We start from the raw sequence: 18,252 nt of genomic DNA on the forward strand, positions 1-18,252 counted from the left end.
TCATGTGTAGCCTTTTGGGACATGGAGGACAGTGGCATCAGACCCCAGATCTTCTTCCCTCGCCCTTTTTTGGATTCATGAGGACCTAGGGTTCTGGAAAAACTCACTGTCGTGTTCTCCTTATATGTAGGGTGGCACAGGAGTGAATAGTGGCAACTTAAGCAAGCCAGGTTCCCCTCTTGATTGTGGAGGGGAATTGGCACTCCAGCTTTGAAGCTGGGATGGCCATTCTGTCACCTCATAGTACTGGTGGAAGGAAGAACGAGAGGCATCGCCTGACCAGGAGGGCTTGGGTTTCAAACGTGGGCCTTCCATTCAGCCTGAGCCCTCACTCCCACACCCAGCAAAGTCCTATAACACAGACCTCCAAACAGACTTTGGGGCACCCTCTTTGCACCTTCAAACAAATGCTCCCTCTGGAATTGTGAAGCTGGCTACTTCCATACTCAAGTCCACATTAGCACCTAAATAGCGAGTGTGAGGAAGCTACAGGAGAACCCGGGGACATGCTCCTGGTGGAGCTGCAGACACTTATCAATGTAAATTAGGTGTTCAATAAGTGTTTCCATGTCTGTTACCCTCCAATTAAAAAAACAAGTAAACCCCAGGAAATCAAGCATTTTATTGCTCTACTTAACCATGTTCCAAATCACTTCCCCTCACTCCCTAATCATCTGCAAGCAGGCCTCTGAGAGAATGCTCTAGGTATTGTCCCTACCTTCCATCAGTCTGGTCCTTAGGTGCCAGGGTCAAGGGAGTAGGGCCTGAGGAGTAGGACTGAGAAACACTGACCCTCCCTCTGTACCTTTCACTCTGCAAGTAATACGTCATGGCCACAGGCAGGGGAAAAATAACCAGGGAAGAAAATAGAGAGAGGAGAAAAAGTGAGAGAATGAAGGAAGAAAAAGGAATAACGGAGGAGACACACGTGCTGGGGAAGGCTAAACTCTCACCATGGTAACCATATCTGTCAAACCACTGCTTAAGCCATGTGGCTTCAAGAGTTCAAGTAAATTTATGGGAGCATTGGGATGACATCTGTAAAACGCGTGCAGGAATGAATCCCTGCTGGGAAATTGGGCCAGTGGCCTCCAGAGCTGAAAGCACATTTGAGAACATCTATTTATATTTGTTTTTATCTTATCAGTATTCAATTTCTGTCCTGTGCATGTTTGATAATATACATAATATAGCAATACAGTAGTTTTGTTGTTAGTGCCGTGGAGTCTATTCTGACTCCTAGTGACCCTGTGGACAGCAGAGCGGAACCCTGCCCAATCTTTTTGCGCCATCCTCTCACCTTCTGGCGCTGTATCAGACAATGCTCCACTGCTATTCATAGGGTTTTCATGGCCAACTTTTTTGGAAGTGGGTGGCCAGGTCTTTCTTCCTAGTCTGTCTTAGTCTAGAAACTCTGCTGAAACCTATCCACCATGGGTGACCCTGCTGGTATTTGAAATACCAGTGGCATAGCTTTCAGCATCACAGCAAACACGCAGCTGCCACAGTGTGACAACTGATAGACGGGTGGTGTGGTTTCCTGACCTGGAAATGAAGCCGGGCCACAGCGGTGAGCACACCAAATCTTAACCACTAGACCACCAGGGCTGGCTAATACAGTAGTACATATAATTTATAAATAAATAAATATACTTATATTAGGGCGTATATACTCATATTTTCTACTGTTGGGGTACACAGTCAAAAGAGCGTGGAGATCACCTAACTAGAACAATGACAAAAACCATGAAAGACTCCATTAAAGCCTGGGGCCTCACCAGTGGCCTCTGCCAGGCTGGCTTAATATAGAAGGTGAAGTCAGCTGTCTGCTGGGAAAACTCCCCTCCCAGCTCATCTCTAGTGCCTCATGTCCCTTTAAAGGGTGAAATCACTTGCATTTTGGTCAAACAGAAAAAATATTATTATCATGACTGTTATATCTAAACCCCCAATCAGCCTCTAAGGAAGTCACATCATAGTGGGAAACCTTTGCTCCCAGGCCCACCGTACACAACTGCGGCCCCTGAAAGGCAAGCGGGGACTGGAGTCCAGCCCATGGCCTGCTCACCACACCATGTGCCCAGAGAGGGGTGCATCTGCCCCAAGGAAGGGTGTCTCACTAACTCTCACATTGTATGCATTACCAACAGCCCTGCCTTTTTTTTCCGCTTTATTTGAATATAATTTTCTCATTGATTTTGCTGTCATAAATACAGTTTATTGCTTGTTTTGTCTTAGTCTAATAATAATTTTGAGTTTCCAACCCCTGGAGAGTATGCATTGTGGTGGGGGTGGCAGAATGGGGCTCTGGCTTCAGCAGGTGCAGCCCCCCCCCCCAAAACACAGCATGCCACGGACGAACATTCAAAAGCTGCATATCATTTTCCGCCCCTGTGTCTCAGAGACGCCTTGAGGCCATCTGATGAAGCGAGTTGTTCCACCCAGCAAACAAAGAACTAACACTCAGTCCAGCCTTGGTTGGGAGCAGCCTGTTGCCTGGGTCCTGGGAGGTGGCCTGCCTCAAATGTCTCCACTGGATATAGGGATTCAGCCATGGAAGGTTCCATTTCACTGGGCCTGAGACCACAGTGGAATAATGCAATCCTTTTGAATATAGCCACAGGGGGTCTCAGATGTCCACACGTCTCTGCTCACTGTTATCTTCCTGAAAACTCCACTGACTTGTTTACTAGGAAATGTGATGTTTCCCCCAAAATGTTTTCTCCCTCTTCGGGAGTAATTTTGCTTCCCGCACATCAGGTAGCAGCAAGAAAGGGAGCAGCGTTGGGTCTCTGGGGGCTGGCTCTGCAGTACTCCTGGGACCCTCACGCATCAGTCTTGGGCTCCTTCATCAATCTGACAAATTCCTTGACTTCTTCTTCCAAGACCTTGTTCCTCTTCTCAACATCCTCCCGGGAGCGCTCCACATTGCGAAGGCTGATTTCCAAGGCTGCAAACTTCTTCTTCTCCTTTTCCAGTTCTTCATTGAGCCTTACCACCTTAGCCCAGACGTCGTAATTTTCCTTCTCAAGGCTATGAGGAAGGAAAGAACAGAATGAGAGAATAGAGTATGACCTCTAAACTCTCCCTTCACCCTTGCCCACAACCTTCTCTGTCCATTTTTCTTTCCACATCACGAGATTCACATCGAACCTGTATCTCTTATTTATGTCCCGCCCCCCAATGTGAGGACTTCCCAGGAAACTTGTTTTCCCAGAGCATGTTGAGCCCCTTTTGTCATTTAGCACCGTCTTGTGACATTTCTCGTGTTGGTGTTCATGTCGTTTTACGCTTTTTATCTTCCATCAGATAATAAAGTCTTTTTTTTTTTTTTGGTGAGGAAGATTGGCCCTGAGCTACCATCTGTGCCAATCTTCCTCTATTTTGTATGTGGGATGCCACCACAGCGTGGTTTGATGTGTGGTGTGTAGGTCTGCGCCTGGGATCCGAACCTATGAACCCCGGGCTGCTGAAGCAGAGTGCGCGAACTTAACCACTACGCCACCGGGCTGGCCCCAGTAAAGTCTTTGAAAGAGGAGACCACCTGTAATATATGCATATGTTCACCCCCACAGCACCTTGCATCTGTCCTGCTCAATAGAAATCTTGATTGACTGCTGAAGCCCCATCCAGATTCCCAACACCTTTGTACACGAGAGTGCCTTCTTATCCTGCTTTAATGGAGAGGACAGACCAGTGCCTTCTCTTATTAAGGCCTCCTGGGGATCAAGATTTGGAAAAGTACAGGGAACTGCTCATTGAGGGGCAGTGTTCCTGGCAGTCCCACCCTCATTTCTGGATCGTGCTCCAGGTAAAGGATTTGTTGGATTCCTGAATTCCCAGGATTTTCATGGTTACTGGCCAAAATCTTAGTCTAGTTGCAGGTGCCCCTCTGCCAGGCTGTGCTGAAGTAACTCTTAGGAGTTACTTCATATGCCATTTTTAAGCCAAAAGAGGGAATTTCAGGCCTGTGGGAGATTATGTGATTGGAAATTTGCTTCAGAATTTCATCCTGTGAGGTGCTGCCTCCCTGCTCCCCCAACAGCCTGCCCATTTTCATATGGAGACTTGAGCTCCATTTGAGCCCATGCCTGGCTTCTGTCTCCAAGGGCCTTGGAGAGGCCATTCTGCATGTAACAGCACCACTTCAGAGCTTTGCCTACCGTAGCTTACCTCTTCTTTTTTGTGTGTGTGTGTGAGGACCAGCCCTGAGCTAACATCCAATGCCAATCCTCCTCTTTTTTGCTGAGGAAGACTGGCCCTGGGCTAACATCCATGCCCACCTTCCTCCACTTTACATGGGACGCCGCCACAGCATGGCTTAACAAGTGGTGCATCGGTGAGCGCCTGTGATCCGAACCGGCGAACCCGGGGCCGCCGCAGCGGAGCACACATACTTTACTGGGCCGGCTCCCGCCTATCTCTTCTTAAAGCTAAATTAGTTTCATTTCTTTTGGCACTCCCATTACAAATCTAGTGTTCTTCTCCAAATTCTCCATCTCCCCCTTGCTCTGGAGGGAATCTCAAATGAGATACTGTGCTAGATCTTAATGTCCACTGATTCCAGTGGAGAGGCAGGATCTGAGTGGGCTCAGGAGCCTGGCTGACAGAGGTTCAAATCCCAGCCCCACCAAGGACTAGTTGTACAACCTTCAGAAATCTGTTTATACTTGCTGGGCCCCCATCTCTTCTGTAAAATGGGGATATTACCTATTTCACAGGATTGCTGTGGGGATTACATGAGAAGGTGTGTCTGAAGCATGAAGCTTAGATGCTGCAGACTGTTAATTCTCCTCCCCCTGCTGAGGATGAGAGGTCCCCCTGATGGTGGATTCAGAGGACTTGGTTCCCTTCAGGAGGAGAGGTTGCCTCTGTGGCAGCCAGTTCTTTCCCTACTTTGTCAGCAACACTCATGTTAGAGTGCAGGGGGAGCCTCCTCTGGGGCTGTTTTGGTTACTGTCAAGATGTCACCCAAGTCTTGTACTTCTACAGATGATTGATTTCAGGTTCTTAGACAAAGGAGTGATACTTTGCTTCCGGATGGGCTGCCCTCTTTATAGAACAAAGGATGATGTCTCACAAAAGTCTTCCTTTCGTGTACCTGAGTCTTCATGTACCTTCCTTTCATGTACCTTCAGTCTTAAGATTGAACAGTATCCGTAATTTGAAAAACGCACTAGTTCACATTTCACTACCTCATGATTAGTGTTAATATGGGCTAAGCTGGATTGACGCTTCCTCTCATGAAAAATCAGTGGTGTGAAAAAGATTTCAAGAAAATAGTTTTTCCACCAAAGAGAGCAAATTATGTCCAAGTGACTTAGGGATTTGCATGAACCTGTGGCAACAGCCGCCTCACTGGCCTCCTGCTTCCATCTGTCCTCCGCAGCCAGAGCCCAGTGGGAATCACTGATCCAGGGAAGCTTCAGTCAGCTAGAGCCTTCCGGAAGCTCTGCCTCACTCAGACTTTAAGGTGGTTGGCAAGGCCTCCTGTGCTCTGCCTCCTGCACTTCTCCGCCTTCTCTCCTATCAGTTACTCCCCATGCCCCAGCCTACCACCGCTCTTCCTGCGCAGAACACACCAGACCTACTCCCTTCCCACGGCCTCTGCACCTTTGGTTCTCTCCACCAGGCATGCTCTTCCCCACTACATGGACCTGACTTGTTTCCTCATCTCCTTCAGGCCTTTACTTAAGTGACACCTTCTCAATGAGGCCTTCGTGACCACCCTATTTCACACTAGAACCCCCTTCTTGAATTCTCTATCCTCCTGCCCCACTTTATTTCTCTCCATAGCGTTTTCCACCATCTGACAGAGCATAATAGCATACAAATTACTTATCTGTATTGTCTGTCTGTTCCTGCTAGAAGGAAAGTTCTATAAGCGCAGGGACTTTGGTCTGTTTTGTTCAGTGCTATTCCCCCCAGCTCGGATGGTGCCTGGCATGCAGTAGGTGCTCAATAACTATTTTCAGAATGGATGAATCACATTAATATGAAAAAATTTTTAGTTCTTCTTAATTCATTAAAACACATTGATCCTTCAAGAACCACTATTTGGAAATAGTTAATTAAGCTACTTAAGCTACATACTTAACTTTTCATGAATTTAATCTAAAGCTTAGAGTTTTCGCTAATTTAGTCATCTCACCACTCCCTTTCCCCTTTTTCTTATTAGGCCCAACTACTCTTGATCACTGTATTCTCTAAATCGAAGGTTTACAATGTCACTTCTTTGGCAGACAATAACAATCCGTCTTGCTTCTAAAGATGGAAGCCAAGCGGCTGCCCAGGGCCCCTCTGCATGTGACTTACTTCTTAATCTGTTCCTCATACATTTGCTTCTGTGTTTCTATTTCTTTTCGCAGCTCATGGACCACGCTCTGCAAAGATTCAAGTTCCTCTTCTCCAGAGTTCTTTTTTCCAGGCCCGGTTGCAGAGGTTGGGCTGGCAAGAGTGTCTCTCCTGGGGTCACAGGCATGGGAAGAGAGCACATCTGCTTCGTCCCTGGGGGACCCGGGCAGGGCAGGGACGTTATCGTAGGTGGAAGTCCGCTGGGAGTCAGAAAATTGCGGCACACCTTGAGACATCGTTCTCCTGTGCCCTTCCCCTGCCTTCCCCTCTGAAGATGACCAGAACTCATTTTTAAAGATCTCCACTTTGCTGCTATTGGCACCTTGAAAAGCTGATGTCAAGAAGCATTTCCGGTTAGGGAGTGTCTGAGTCCTTTTTCGAGATTGCAACTTCCAATCTCCTGGCTTTTCCCTGGGGTCTCTGCTGCTGTCTTCTAGACACTCATCACTCGGCCGTTGTCCAGTGGGGCTGGTTGTGTCTGAGTCGCTGGTCTAGAAAAAAATGGCCATGAATGTTACATGGGTCTTTCTCACATAGGTGATGCTCCCAAGGTAAGGATTAGAGACTTGAAAGAGAGTATATCCCAGCTGCACCTCTATGAAACTCTTAATTAGAAGACTATCTCTTAATTTGTCACATTAGTTGATTATCTGTGTGGAATTTTTTCAAAAGGATATTGCACTTGAAGGAACTCATGCTCTAGAGGGAAGTCATGACTAAAATCAATTGTTTGTTTCCGGTAAAAGAGTCCTAAATGATGATTCTTATATAATCTTAGAATGGAGAGGCCTTTCTAACTATGATTCAAAATCCAGAAGTTATAAAATGAAAGTTTGATAAATCCAACCTACATAGGTTTCCATGACCCACCAAAATGAAAAAAGAACAAAAATAAAACAAAGAAATCACCACATGCTAAATCAAAAAAGAAATGACAAACTGGCAGAAAAATTTGCAATATCACAAACAACAGGCTACTCTCCCTAATACATAAAGTTCATAAAAATTGAGAAGAAAAAGACCAACAACCAATATAAATATGGGAAAAAGACAAGATAAGACAGTTCAGAGAGGAACAATGTAACTGGCTCTTACATCTAAGAAAAGATGTGCAGCCTCTCTCATAAAATGAGAAACTCAAATTAATATTAAAATTACTGAAATATGGGCTGGCCCAGTGGCTAAGTGGTTAAGTGTGCGCGCTCTGCTTTGGCAGCCCAGGGTGTGTAGGTTTGGATCCCGGGCGCAGACAGACACACAGCTTGTCAAGCTGTGCTGTGGAGGCATCCCATATAAAGTAGAGGAAGACAGGCACAGATGTTAGCCCAGGGCCAACCTTCCTCAGTAAAAAGAGGAGGATTGGCAAAGGATGTTAGCTCAGGGCTAATCTTCCTCACACACACACACAAAAAGCTTACTGAAATATCAGTTCTCACCTGTCAGATGAGCAACCTCCCCCAAATTTGACAACACACTCCACTGGTAAAACTGTAGGGAAACAGGTTCTTTCATGCATTGCTGGTGGAAGTACAAAATGGCACAATCTCTATTTAACTATTTTAATCAAAATTACACATTACAAATCTATTTACCCTGTGACTCAGGAATCCCACTGCTGGGAATTTATCCCCGAAATACATCTGCCTGAATACAAAATGAAGCATGGTCAAGGTTATTCATTGCAGTCTTGTTTATAACACAAAGGACTGAAAATAACCTGCTCATCTATAGGGGCTGATTAAGGGGCTGATTAAGTAGATTACATGCACAGAATGGGACACTATACATCTGCCAAAAATATGACGCCATAGGAGATAGCTGTCTATGTACCAATGTGAAAAAGTCTCCAGGACATACTGTTAAGTAGAAAAATGCAAGATACAGGGTATTGTGTGTGTGTGTGTATGTGTGTGTGTGTGTGTGTGTAGAGAGAGAGAGAGAGAATCAGAGATTATGTTACATTTTGTGTAAAAAGGGAGGTGAATAACAATGTACAATCATATCTGCTTATATTTGCATAATGGAACACTGGAAGGATAAATAAGAAACTAATAAAGGCAGGGAAGGATGGGGGGCGGGGAGATAGCAGAGGGAGCAGGACTTCTCATGTATATCTTTTTCTATCTTTTTGAACCATGTGTATATATTATATATTTTTAAATCAAATTAAAAAGAAAAAGAATGAGCCCTAAACATAAACTTAGAAAATCAGGGCTTAAGGTCTCCTTCTAACCCTTCTAGCTAATCCCCTGCTTCTGCAACCCCATCCGGGTTGGTTGTCAGAAGTTCCTGGGCCTTGAGGTGAGAACCAGATCTAAATCTCATTCCTTCTAGGGCTGCCACCTTGGGCCAGCTCGTCAACCCCTCTGAGACTCAGCTCCTCAGCCATAAAATGTGGATGACGAATTCTGCCCTACAGAGTTAGAGTGAGGACTCCAAAGGTGATCCATTTAAATTTCACAACACAGGGCCTGTCATAGCTGCCCATACTGTTACAATAAATAGCAGAAACCTCTCACCTGAGCATAGCAATGGCTCCTGTCAAGGACTGCGAGGGTTATTTCATTATATGAAGTACAAGCATTTCTAAATATTAATTTAATTTTAGAGTGTTAGTAAGATGCATTGTGTCCAGACAGACATCGCCTAAGAAGAATCACAATCACTACCAGTATCTATCTTTTTCTCAGTACTTTCTTGATCATCCTCAGGATTAACAGTGCTATAGGCAACTTACGTTATTTGGTCAGCCAGAAATTTTAAATCTATTTCTTGGTCACACATAAAGAATCAAGCTGCTATATAAAGTTCACATGTTCTCTTAAAAAAATATTTGTCTCTATAAATATGTAAAAATATTTGAGCTTTGTAAATTATTGTCCTCAAAGAGTCTAAATTTCAGATTCTGCAGAGTTTTTTGACTTTGAGAACGTGAACCCCAATCCTTCAGGACAAATGAGGGGGTTGACATTGCTCAGACTGCTTATCAGGGAATGAGAAATATAACACGAACACATCACATACTCTGAGAAAGGAATCACGTTTCATGGGTTAGCAGTAAACCAGTTCCCTTCGGACTTTCACCCAGAATTTTCAACAACACTCACTAAAACATTTACAACATGGTATATAATTTCCCCATTGAACTGTGTTCGAAAGGGTTTCCCTTTTAGAGTGGGCTTCAGTGAGGACTCCCATTGCTCAGTCATTGGGCGACTGGCACACACGTCACTAACCCCACCCCCAGGATGCCAACAGAGACTAGATTTTGAAACAGGGCAGGCTTTCAAGATGCATTCAAATGGCTCTGTATCAGCTGTGCCCACAGCCACAGCATCCTCCAAAACTCCCCAATTGCCACCCCAGAGCAGCTCCTACATGGAATGACCTAGACTGAAGCAAGAGTTGGAGGGAAGGAGGAAGTCTCTCTGCACCTTACCGTGTTACTGAAGCTGTCTGTCCTAGAAATTGAGGGGTCTTCAGTGGCATCCCAGCCCACAGAGCTTCGAGCCACTGGAGGTTTTCTGGGGTCATTTTTCTGGGCAGGTGGTGACAGGGGTGCATCTTTGGACTTGGGGAAGAGGACTTCATGGTCTCTGATCATCATGGTCATTACTCTTTGGATTTGAGGAGCCCCTGGAAGAAAGAAGAAAGAGATCTGTTATGCTGGACCACGGGGCAGGAGGCAGGTAGTCCTCAAGAATCTCCACCCGTGCGATGTCTCTAAACTTGGCTCTAAAACCACAGGGCCCAAAAGGACCAAATTTTGCTCCTCACAGGACCCTTCTTATTGCTTGGGGTAGGGGATTGTGGTGAAAGGGATGGGATAGAAGAAGGATATAGGAGTGGGGTGAAAGAGAGTTATTTTCAGTCTACACCCCACTGGCTCAGTCTTTTTTTTTTTTTTTTTAAATCTAAGGTTTTTTTTTTTTTTTAAGATTTTACTTATTTATTTATTTTCCCCCCAAAGCCCCAGTAGACAGTTGTATGTCATAGCTGCACATCCTTCTAGTTGCTCTATGTGGGACGCGGCCTCAGCATGGCCGGAGAAGCAGTGTGTCGGTGCGCGCCCGGGATCCGAAGCCGGGCTGCCAGTAGCGGAGCACACGCACTTAACCGCTAAGCCACGGGGCCGGCCCTGGATCAGCCTTTGATCAGGAAAATAGGCAATACAACAGGAGAGAAAATGAAGACATCTTTCTCTCCCGATGTGGTCCTCGATATATCTGATTTCTTACGGCACATAGTGAAAACATGCCAGGCATACTGTCTCCCCAAATCCATGGCAGACATCAGTACTTTATGCCAGGACTTCTGCTCACCGAACTAAGACACAGCCTCAGAAGTCTTTTCAACACAGCTTTCAAGTAGCCTTTTTGAGAGGCGGCTTATAAAATGAAAACTATTTGTTTTCTCCTGCTAAGGATATTTCAAAGTAATACAAGACTAAGAAACACTAGCTAACTGTTTTCATGCTAGCCTATTGTACTGTGTGACCATTGGGTAAATCCTTAACCTCTCTGCTCTGCTGTGATCTGGAAAATGGACATAATTCTTGCCCTGCCTACTTCACAGGGCTACTTTGCAACTCAGACAAGATAATCAGCTGAAAATGCTTGGCAACTTGCAGAGCAATGCACAAACATAAGGGGTAGTGTTGTAATTGTTACTTCCTCCGCACCTGCCTTCACCATAGGACCAGCCATACCTCGCATGATCACAGCAGGGTCTTCCACCTTCGACCTGATGAGATTCACACCAATCACAGTAGCCAGATTGTCCACGCTCATCTTGTTAACACTACAGTTCAGCTGGATTTCATGTAGGAACCTGCGGGCAGCCAGGAAATCCCAGAGTAGGAAATAGGAAGTTGCCAGAAGGAAGCACATCCAGGTACCAGTGAGATCTCAGAGATGGATCCCAACTCTTTCCTCCTGCTCTCAAGAATGGAATCAGCCTGCTTTGCCCACAAGAGTTAAGCTTTTCCCTGAAGGATTCAAGACTAAGGAAGAAGAGAAACCAGAAGGGGCCTGCTTGGCAGCTGGTGGTGGCACTGGGCCGGGGTGGGGGAGTCACACTAGCGGGAGGCAGGATCCAGTTCAGGGAGCTAAGAGGAGCTTAGAAGGACTAAAATGGCTACCTGACTGCCGCCTTGTCCTGACTTGATAGGCTTATCTCCCAGGCTCTCAGCACCCATCTGACCCAAATCTCCAGAGAAGAAAATTTTATCATGAGACGATCTCAGAGACTGGAATCTCTGATGCCTCCTTGCTCTCATCCTCCGATTACAGGATCAAGCATCTCGAAGTCTCAGCCGGTGCTCAATAACTAACAATGAATTTTTACTATAATTCCACCCATTTGAGGCATGAAGCTCTCAGATTCACTCAAAAAAACCTGAACAGATCAGCAAGGGAATTTCTAAATACTCTCTCTAAAAACTTTTTTAAAATGGCTAGACTGAAGCAACATAAAATTCCAAATACAGAGAAATGATGAAATAAATGTTGGTGTGTTCAAATGAGGAAACATTCTGGAATATTATGGAGTCATTTATAATCCTATTGTGTGACATAGGGAAATGCTCACAGTATAACATTAAGCCAAAAGAAGCAGACATAAATATATATATATATAAAATTCAAATTTCATATAAAAAATTGTTCCCCTATATTTATATTGATGTGTGTAAAGATCTATCATAGAGAAAAAAATCCAGAAGGAAACACATGCAAGTGTTAATAGTGATTTTGCTGGGTGGGGGAATTGTGGGTAATTTTTATTTCTTATTTACAGTACGTTGTATTTTCCTGGTTTCCAAATTAAGCATGTATCTATTTTTTTTTTTTTTTTTTGGTGAGGAAGATTAGCCCTGAGCTAACATCCATTGCCAATCCTCCTCTTTTTGCTGAGGAAGATTGGCCCTGAGCTAATATCTGTGCCCATCTCTCTCTATTTTGTATATGGGATACCACCACAGCATGGCTTAATGAGCAGTACATAGGTCCGTGCCCAGGATCCGAACCTGTGAACCCTGGGCCGCCGAAGCGGAGCACATGAACTTAACCACTATGCCACCAGGCTGGCCCTGCATGTATCGTTTTTAGAATCTGGAAACCACAACAATTTTTTTTTTTTTTTTTTTTTTGGCTGAGTAAGATTCACCCTGAGCCAACATCTGTGCCAGTCTTCCTCCACTTTCTATGTGGGTCGCCATGGCCGCTGACAAGTGGTGTAGGTACGTGTCTGGGAACCGAACCCAGGCCAACAAAGCAGAGAGTGCCAAACTTAACCACTAGGCAACAGCACTGGCCCAACAAATTATTTTTTAAAAAATAAAGATAAATTTCAGCTCTGTCTGACATGGAGATCCAGGCTCCCAACTCAGCTAGATCTGGGTCAATCCACATGCTACATGTTTCCACAGAGATGGCACACAGCAGGTCCTCAGAAAGGGAGATAAAAAGGGTGGCTTGGAATGAATGTCTCTAGGGTGCTAAGCTATGGCCCAGAATCAGGAAGATGGGAGATAATTCTAGAAACATTATAAGGATTCTGGGTTCCGTTGCATGTCCCGGGACTCTAGGCCGCGTTGCAGCAGGCTTGAAGGAGGAAACGTTCATTTTTCGTGCCGATCAGATTTTCAGGGGATCCTTTCCATTATCTTGTGAACACAGGAAACTACTTCAGTGCTATGTGAATGGAGTTGACCTTTCAAAGGTCTGAATCAGCATCTCTGAGTTCACAGAGACACTCTCTCCTCCCCAACCAGGGGCTTCTTTCTGATGTGCCTGAAAACTGCAGAGTGACACCGGGGACTCTCACCTGCACATGTAGCTCAGGAGGCTATAATTGTCTCGAGGAAGGATGGAGAGCTGCTTCATCAACTCCTGCTGAGCCTGGGGAGAGATTTTTAACACCAGTAAATGAGCCAGCTCACTGGCCAGCAATGAGACCCTGGAACATAAGCGGTGTAACTGTGCAGAAGCCACACTGTGGCAGTCACTCCTGTTCCCATCGTTTTGTGGATTTTTAGAAAACTTTTTATTTTGAAATAATTATAAATTCACAGAAACTTGCAAAAAATAATAGAGACAGGCTCCTAGTTTTTTGTCCAGTGCATTTTTTTTTTGTGTCTACAATTATGTCCCCTCCCCTCCCTACTCTAAGCAAGGACTATTAACAACTCGTATTCACAATAATTGTTTGCTTAATGAATGCTTGAGATGTAACACTCCAATAAAGAAGTGGATCATAACCAAATGATGTCAGGTCACTTGAAGAGTATTGAGAGAAGGATGATGCTTCTGAGGAGGGTTTCAAGCAATGTTGCCTTTCCGAGACCTGCTGGGGCACAAGGACAGGCTGACCAATCTGGAGGGTAGGTGAGAGGTCAGAATGTTCTAGCTCCGTGATGACCATGAGGGTCAGAGACAGTTATCCAAGGAACGCATGTGCCAGGGAAAGGAAGGACAGGGAGCTTTTTTTTGCATGTGAGAAAGATCAGCCCTGAGCTAACATCCATGCCAATCCTCCTCTTTTTGCCGAGGAAGACCAGCTCTGAGCTAACATCTATTGCCAATCCTCCTCTTTTTTTTCCCTTTCTCCCCAAAGCCCCAGTAGATAGTTGTATGTCATAGTTGCACATCCTTCTAGTTGCTGTATGTGGGACGTGGCCTCAGCATGGCCGGACAAGCGGTGTGTCACTGAGTGCCCGGGATCTGAACCTGGGCTGCCAGTAGCAGAGCCCACGCACTTAACAACAGGGAGCTTTTCTGTGTTCCTTTCACCCGCAGCCGCCGTAGGGTCTGTAGTCACCGTCTGTAACATCATGATTGGAAAGTGCACCAGTTCACGTGAGGCAGGCAGGCTCTCCTCAAACCCGAGCAGCTCCTCCTGGAGAAAACGCGCCCTATGGCCTGTCAGCCTGCATGTAGTAACTTGGCACAGACCCTGTGTATCCAGAGGACCCGCTTCACACTGAGATTCCCTCCTCTTCAGTTTAGTCAAGTGAATTCTTTGCAAAGGTTGCTATAGACTCATCCCTCCCAGCTACCGCCACTGTCACATTTTCACCAGTGAGGGAGGCTGCTGTCCCTCTGCCCTGTCCAGATGTGCGTGACTGTAGATTAGAAACTCTCAGATCTGCTGAGACTGAGAAAAGTCAGGAGAAGCAGGTCTAGAGGGAGGAAGTCAGGGGTGGGAGCCTTACTATTAGAACTGCATCTATGCACCTCCTTCGCTCGCCCTGGAGCTGCGGGGTGAGATGCCACCGGAAACGTATCTTTTTAGCCCACTTTTAAACCTTATTCCATAAAATATTATTACCTTCACAAAGGTGAGCTGATATACCTGTATAAATTAAGGCTTTCCATAGCCTCTTCTCCCCACAAAAAAATTCATAAATCATGCACAAAATACTCTAAATCAGATCATGCAACCTAATTTTTGTGTTGGGAAATCGCTACAATCGCTATGGCATGTGAGTTGCAGCAGTCATTCTCTTCCTTCCCTAATGTTGAAATAGACAATTGCCTTTTTTCACGGGCCAGGGTCTACTTAAATTGTGAGGCTCCTCCCTCTCAGTCAGGATGGAAGTTCTCACAGCTGTGCTTTCTTCCAGGGCTAGAGCACTATCCACTGATTTCCGCCCCGCCCCGCCTCAAAGCCCCAGTAGATAGTTGTATGTCACAGCTGCACATCCTTCTAGTTGCTGTATGTGGGACGCAGCCTCAGCATGGCGGGATAAGCGGTGCTTCGGTGCGCGCCCGGGATCGAACCCGGGCTGCCAGCAACAGAGCGCGCGCACTTAACCGCTAAGCCATGGGGCCGGCCCTCCATTGATTTTTAAAATATGTATATATACATACTTTTCTGAAAGCATACTGTATAACAAATTGTGAAGTAGAGAATAAACCTCCCCTTAAACTAATAATTTAAAAATGTCACTCACCTGTATCATATCCCTTGGTCCTCAAAACAATCCTGAGGAGAGCAGATATTATTATGAAATTTGCCTAAGTTTGTGCTGTTCAATATAATAGCTACTTGCCACATGCGACTATTTAAATTTAAATAAAATTAAATTAAATTAGGAATTTTGTGCCTCAGTTGCACTAGCCACATTTCAAGTGCCCAATGGCCATGTGTGGCTGCTGGTTACCATACTGGACAGTGAAGCTATATAACAGTTCTATCATTGTAGAAAGTTCTATTGGACTAAAGTAAATAAACTAAGTCTCATAGAAGATGCATGATTTGCCTAATGGCAAAATCAGAGTTAAATCCAGGTCTTCATTGCAGGTTTTTCTGTGCGCCACTTTGCCAGAGAGAGCTTTTAACATAGTAGTGCTAAAACCCAAACTCCCAAAAGTGGGCAGTTAGACCCCTGTATTAGCAGTGTAACACAAATGCATCATGGACCCTTGGGTTTTGCAAATCTTGGTTGAAAACAATAAAGGTTTTGTTGTTGTTAGCTCGGTTTTATTGATTTCTTTTGTTGATTGGTTAGTTTGTTTAATTACTATGACTCCAGTGTGCTGAGTGTTGACTATGAGGCCTTTCAGGAAACAATTTACAGAGGATTAAAAATCCTGCTGGTGACCTCGCACTCTAACAAGCATGATGTCACAGGAGGTGACTACACACCGTATAGGCAGCTGCAGGTGAAAGGAACAAAGAAAAGCTCCCTGTCCTTCCTCTCCCTGGCACATGCATTCCTTGTATGCCCACGCCTGACACTCATGGTCATTATGCAGCCAGAACATTCTGACCTCTCACCTGTCCGAGAGGTTGGCCAGCCTGTCCTTGTGTCCCAGTGGGTCTCAGCAAGGCCATATTGCTTGAAACCCTTCTCAGAAGCATCCTCCTTCTCTTACTAATTTTAAAGTGACTTGGGGGTATTTGATTATGGTCCAATTCTTATTGGATTGTTATACCCCATGAAGACTATCACCTTGCTTCGCTTCCTTTGCCTTTTGTTGCTGAGGAAGTTCCAGTTTGACTAAGTGTCTCACCAAAAGATATGGCACCCCCTGACCCACTGTTGCCTGCCTACCAGAATAGTGTTCAGTAACTATCACTTTCTTCTGAAGCAGGACAACTAACTCTAATGAGATACAAACCTTTGTCTCATCTGCATTCATGAGCTGCCCACATAGCAAGAACCCCTCATACTGGCTCCAGGGAACCACCGGCTCCGGGAGATCTCGGAGGTAGAGCTTTAACAGGGAGGCCACCGTGTGCACATCTGTATCTCTGGAAGAAAATAAGCAATGCTTTTTGAAACTCCAGAACTCTCTTCACCTCCCCTCGGTGATCCACTGAACAAAATCCCAGGTTCCAAAGGTAAGTTTTACAGAGGAGTAGAGTCCAATAAAGATGTATCCAACCAAAACATTTTTGCTAATCTCTCTTCTAGATTAATAACCCTCAATACTTTTTCTTTATCTCTTCTACCTGACTACCTCAAAGATAAGTTCAAGGTCTACTTTTTCTAAAGCAGAAACTATTTTAGTCTTCAATGCTTTCTTTTTTCTCCAAGTCACTTAATACCTCACAATTTAGCATTCTCTACTTAGTCTTTAATTTTTCATGTGGTAACTCCTTTATATCCATGGTCCACTGATCTCTTTCATCCCTCAGAGAGTTTCAGATATTTCTGAGATTCATTCATATATTTATGTAATCATTCATTCAATCAATAAGCATTGAGAGAACCTACTAGTTGCAAGATACTATGTCAGGCACTGGAATTTCAGCAGTGAACCTGAAGAACACACAGGGCACCTGGCCTCATTGAGCCACAGAGCTGCACAGAGGCAAACGTTACCAAGTCTTTACAATACTATGCGGTTAGTGTGACAACAGGGGAAGTCCAGGACCTGGGACCATATGGAAACGTGGAAAAGGGACACCCAATGCAGAGTTGTGGAGCCACAGGAGACTCTTCAGACAGGATCTGAAGAATGATGAGGAGTCCAGCATGGCACAGGCAGCATATGCATGAGCCTGGAGGGTGGACAGAGGAGGCCCTGCTGCAGGAACTGAGACAACATTCATACAATTGCCTGATTAGCCGGAAGAGGCACAGGCTTTTCAGTCCAGCTTCTCTGGTTTACAGCAGGGGTCAACATACCCTGGCCAGGAGTCAAATCTGGCCCACCACCTATATTTGTACAGCCTGTGAGCTAAGAATGGGTTTTATATTTTTAAATGGCTGGGGAAAAAACTCAAAAGAAGAATATTTCATGGCATGTGAAAATTATATGAAATTCGAATTTCAGCCTCCATAAATAAAGTGCTACAGGAACACAGCCACGCTCATTCGTTTCTGTATCATCTTGGGCAGATTTTGTGCTGTAAGACCAGAGTTGAGCAGTTGTGGCCGAGACCAGCTGACCCGCAAAGCCTAAATATTTCATACGTGGCCCTTTAAGAAAAGTCTGCTGACCCCTGGTTTACAGAGCTATTGTATTTATTCTGCAACTCTACAAGAGGAAATGTCTGAATCTGTCATATACTGGAAGCTCATTAGTGAAGAAGTATTTCTTTATTTCATATAAGGAGAAACTGATATTCTTAAGAGGCAGTCCTGGTAGTGTTTTGAAAGCTGTGATGTGGTAAGAGGTTCAGACAATCTGTGTCTCCTCGGTTTCAGCAATGGGGAATACAGAATCGCTGGGTGGAAATGCCTCGTGGAGGAGAGAGTGGGGAGGCGTGGATTTGGGCAGAAAGAGGAGCAGGGAGGCATTTGAGGCAGCGGAAACAAGAACACCAGGACTTGACGGTAAAGCTCTGTCTTGGCGTTTGGTATAAATTTTTATTTTTTGTTTTTTGACAACCAGTGGTTAAAGCTGTCTTCTGAAAAGGCTCCCCATCTGCAGCCTGTGAACTCTC

At 45.0% G+C, this 18,252-nt stretch overlaps 1 protein-coding gene across 3 annotated transcripts in view; it reads right to left on the reverse strand.

Annotated features, from left to right (window-relative positions):
• Positions 1-1,120: 1,120 nt before the first annotated feature.
• ARHGAP25 (Rho GTPase activating protein 25) overlaps positions 1,121-18,252 on the reverse strand; it is an 87,758-nt gene continuing 70,626 nt past the window's right edge. For all 3 annotated transcript variants that reach the window (XM_058551053.1, XM_058551050.1, XM_058551051.1), the window contains 6 exons: positions 16,479-16,611; positions 13,180-13,253; positions 11,063-11,184; positions 9,794-9,990; positions 6,316-6,845; positions 1,121-3,033 (listed from right to left, as the gene is read on the reverse strand). In XM_058551053.1, coding sequence (XP_058407036.1) covers positions 2,826-3,033; positions 6,316-6,845; positions 9,794-9,990; positions 11,063-11,184; positions 13,180-13,253; positions 16,479-16,611 — 1,264 coding nt within the window. In that variant the 3' untranslated portion in view covers positions 1,121-2,825. The remainder of the gene's footprint in view (positions 3,034-6,315; positions 6,846-9,793; positions 9,991-11,062; positions 11,185-13,179; positions 13,254-16,478; positions 16,612-18,252) is intronic.

The sequence above is a fragment of the Diceros bicornis genome, chromosome 12 (genome assembly GCF_020826845.1).
Source record: "Diceros bicornis minor isolate mBicDic1 chromosome 12, mDicBic1.mat.cur, whole genome shotgun sequence".
Classification (NCBI taxonomy): Eukaryota; Metazoa; Chordata; class Mammalia; order Perissodactyla; family Rhinocerotidae; genus Diceros; species Diceros bicornis.